The following is a 3,133-nucleotide window of genomic DNA, read 5'->3' on the forward strand; positions in this document are numbered from 1 at the left end:
ATGGTGCTGTTGCTTCTACTGGCTGTGCTGACAGCATGTTCTGCAATTCCTCAAGGTAAAACAAAAAAAAACAATACCACAATAGTTATCATTGTTGGGTAATTCTTTTCTCCTATTTCATACATAGCACACACACACACACACACACACACACACACACACAAATAATAATAATGTTTGAGCTCAACAAAAGCAATGATGCTTTAATCTTTATGAACTTGATGAATGAAATTATGTTGAACCAACAAAGAGCTCTGAGTTATGGGAATCAGCTTTTCTTCTAAAAACTTGTAGTTAATTACCATTTAATGATTGGTGGGAAGATGATTCATAATTTTTTTATTTTTTTATTTTTATTTTTTAAAGTTTTTTTTGTCTATCATAATAATAAACACAAATTTTTAAAATCTCAAACAATTAAAAAAAAGAAGAAAGAAGTAACTTACTTCTGCAGTTATTGGCTTTTTAAAATGTTTTTGTTCATGTAGTAGCTGTTTTTTTATTTTATTCTATTTTATTTTATTTTTTTATTTTTATTTTTTTACTGTAATTGCATATTTCAACACTCAATAATTAAATCTTGAAAGTAAAAAAAACGTACAATATTCAGTTGGGGCAATTACCAAAATGATTATTTCAATCCAACATGTCAAAATAATGTTTGCAACTTAGAAGTTGTATCTAAATCAGTAAATTAGCATTTTTATCAGCAGTTATGCATTTAATGAAGTAGTGACAACAGGTCCCTTGAATTACTGTTCAGAGTGTTTTACAGTAGGGCAAAGCATGTCAAACATTATTTGTTTTGTTTTTTTCATGAAAGCATATATATATTTTAAGTCATATTAAGTCAATTATTTGTTTCTCTCTCTGTCTCCCTATTTATTTATTTTTTTAAAAGATCTGTCAAATAAAGTGTTCACCTTCCCACAAGAAAGCAACACAGCTCATGTGAGGCTGACGACATCAAGACAAAATCTCAGGGCTGTAACCGTCTGTCTCAGGTAGTGTTGGACAGTCAAAATGAATTAAATAAAAACCTCCTGTATCCAAAATGACCATTATAATGCATGATGATGTGTTTGCATCACCTACAGATCCTTCACAGACCTCAAAAGAGATTACTCACTCTTCTCTTTGGCGACACCCTCTGTTTTCAATGACTTCCTGATATTCAAGAAGGCTGCAAGGGATGAGTTTCACCTATACGCCAGGGACAAACTTGCATCTGTTTTTGGGCAGGATTACAAACTGAACACGTGGCACTCTGTTTGTTCCACATGGGATGCTACATCTGGACTGATACAACTTTGGTTAGATGGAAAACCCTCGAGTCGCAAATTCGTCAGCTCTGGATCCAACATCAACGGACCCATTATCATGGTTTTAGGACAGGTACAGTTGTGTAGCACCACACTTACGGGAATGGTCCCAGAGTTTGTGAAATACTCTGATTTCCACTGAGAATTAGATGACATTAATACTAGCAGCCTGTTAGCTTAGCTTAGCATCAAAAGCTCCCATTACTGAGTTAAACTCCAAATTATTCACATGCCAGACTGATTCTTAGCTGGTAGCAGCAACTTCCTTCAGTCTCTACTGGTGTCCTGCTGCTCACCATGAAATCATCCAGTGCAGAACTTCTAGGAAAATGGCATGTTTTTGTTCTGTTTTGTTTTTTGGTTGGGTTGTTTTGTATATTGCTTTGGATTTCTCTATTCTACACTATAACTGAATTGGTTATCATCTCTAAATGTTCTAATGTCAAAGTATTCCTTTCAAAAGTCTTCCAAATGTGCTGTAGTCTGCAACTTTATGATTAGCTGTATGCTTATATATCAGAAAAAAGATTAAACCTTGTACACTATAGCTACTAACCTTAATTTTCTGCAACTTTTCAGGAGCAGGATTCCCATGGTGGGGGTTTTGTTATTGAGCAGTCTTTTGTTGGCATGCTGTCCAATGTCCACATGTGGGACTACACACTTCTCCCCTGTGAGATCAAGAGCTATGCGGAACAACTAAACTTCACTCCAGGCAACGTGCTGAACTGGGAGGCGCTGGACTTCCAGATTAAAGGAAGAGTGCTGATAGAAGATGATCCAAACATCTGTTGGTAAACTTTTGATGCCAGACTTCATCCAGTCTTACAAAGTTAAAACCACAACTTCATGTCCAATATAAAGAGTCGCACCACAAGTTTTGTCAAATTCATCTAAGCTATCAAAGTGTTCTCAATTTTGGTTTGATGTTTTTGTTTCTTTGCTTATAAGATGTAACCATGAGTTTTTATACTTTACTAATGAGCACCTCTGAATTTACTGTCATGTATTGTGTGCATTAACAATGCAGGGATTAATATATTCCCTGATATTAATTGTAATGATGAATAATGAAACACAGTGACAGGCTGTGCATTTTCCTCCTATAGCCTTCAGTGGCGTCCAACCTGAATCAAACCACCTCTGAACACCATTATTATGACGCCACAGCTATAGAAACCATCAGTATTATACAGAAACATATACACAGGACGTTGCATGTAGCGAGAATGAATGCCATCACTAAAGCGAGAAACCCAATTAAAACTATTCAACAAGTCTCCATTAACATACATCTATATATATATATATATATTAACCCAAACTTGTGATTAATTTAAACACAAACTCCATCTTCCTTTCTTTCTTCACAAGGAGTTCGATCACTCTGTTGAGCAGGTAATCTGTGTGTTTCACTTCTAACAATAAGTCCTGTTCTGTCACCATGGAGGCTAATGCTCAAAGTCGGGTCTGTCCAGTCGTGTTTCTGGCATAAGTTTCAATTTGCTTTAAGGCTGACAATGTCGGCTTGCTTAACATAAAAAAATTAAAAAATAAAAAAACAATACACTTACGATGAAGTTTTAGCTTGTGCAGGTTGCTACAGATACAAATTGCTGGCTTTGGTAAGCTCTCTGACCATCCAATCAGAGGACGTGAAAGTGCTGATGTCATCGTACGCCTGCTAGCTGGACCTGGGACCACCAACTCTGAATCTGACTGGTTAAAGCAACAGTTTCGTTGCAACGCCTCTTTAAGCCACAGGTGCCTGCAACTTTGGTTCTGAAGGCCTCAGGGCAGATTTCTGTGAC

At 36.3% G+C, this 3,133-nt stretch overlaps 1 protein-coding gene across 1 annotated transcript; it reads left to right on the forward strand.

Annotated features, from left to right (window-relative positions):
- LOC103375649 (C-reactive protein-like) lies at positions 1 to 2,116 on the forward strand (the record flags this gene model as incomplete). Its single annotated transcript, XM_008305969.1, has 4 exons — positions 1 to 55; positions 902 to 1,004; positions 1,098 to 1,395; positions 1,902 to 2,116. Coding segments are annotated over exons 1-4 (671 nt in total), but the record flags the coding sequence as incomplete, so codon positions are not given.
- Positions 2,117 to 3,133: the final 1,017 nt, after the last annotated feature.

This window comes from Stegastes partitus, unplaced genomic scaffold (assembly GCF_000690725.1).
Source record: "Stegastes partitus isolate 25-593 unplaced genomic scaffold, Stegastes_partitus-1.0.2 Scaffold2737, whole genome shotgun sequence".
NCBI lineage: Eukaryota > Metazoa > Chordata > Actinopteri > Pomacentridae > Stegastes > Stegastes partitus.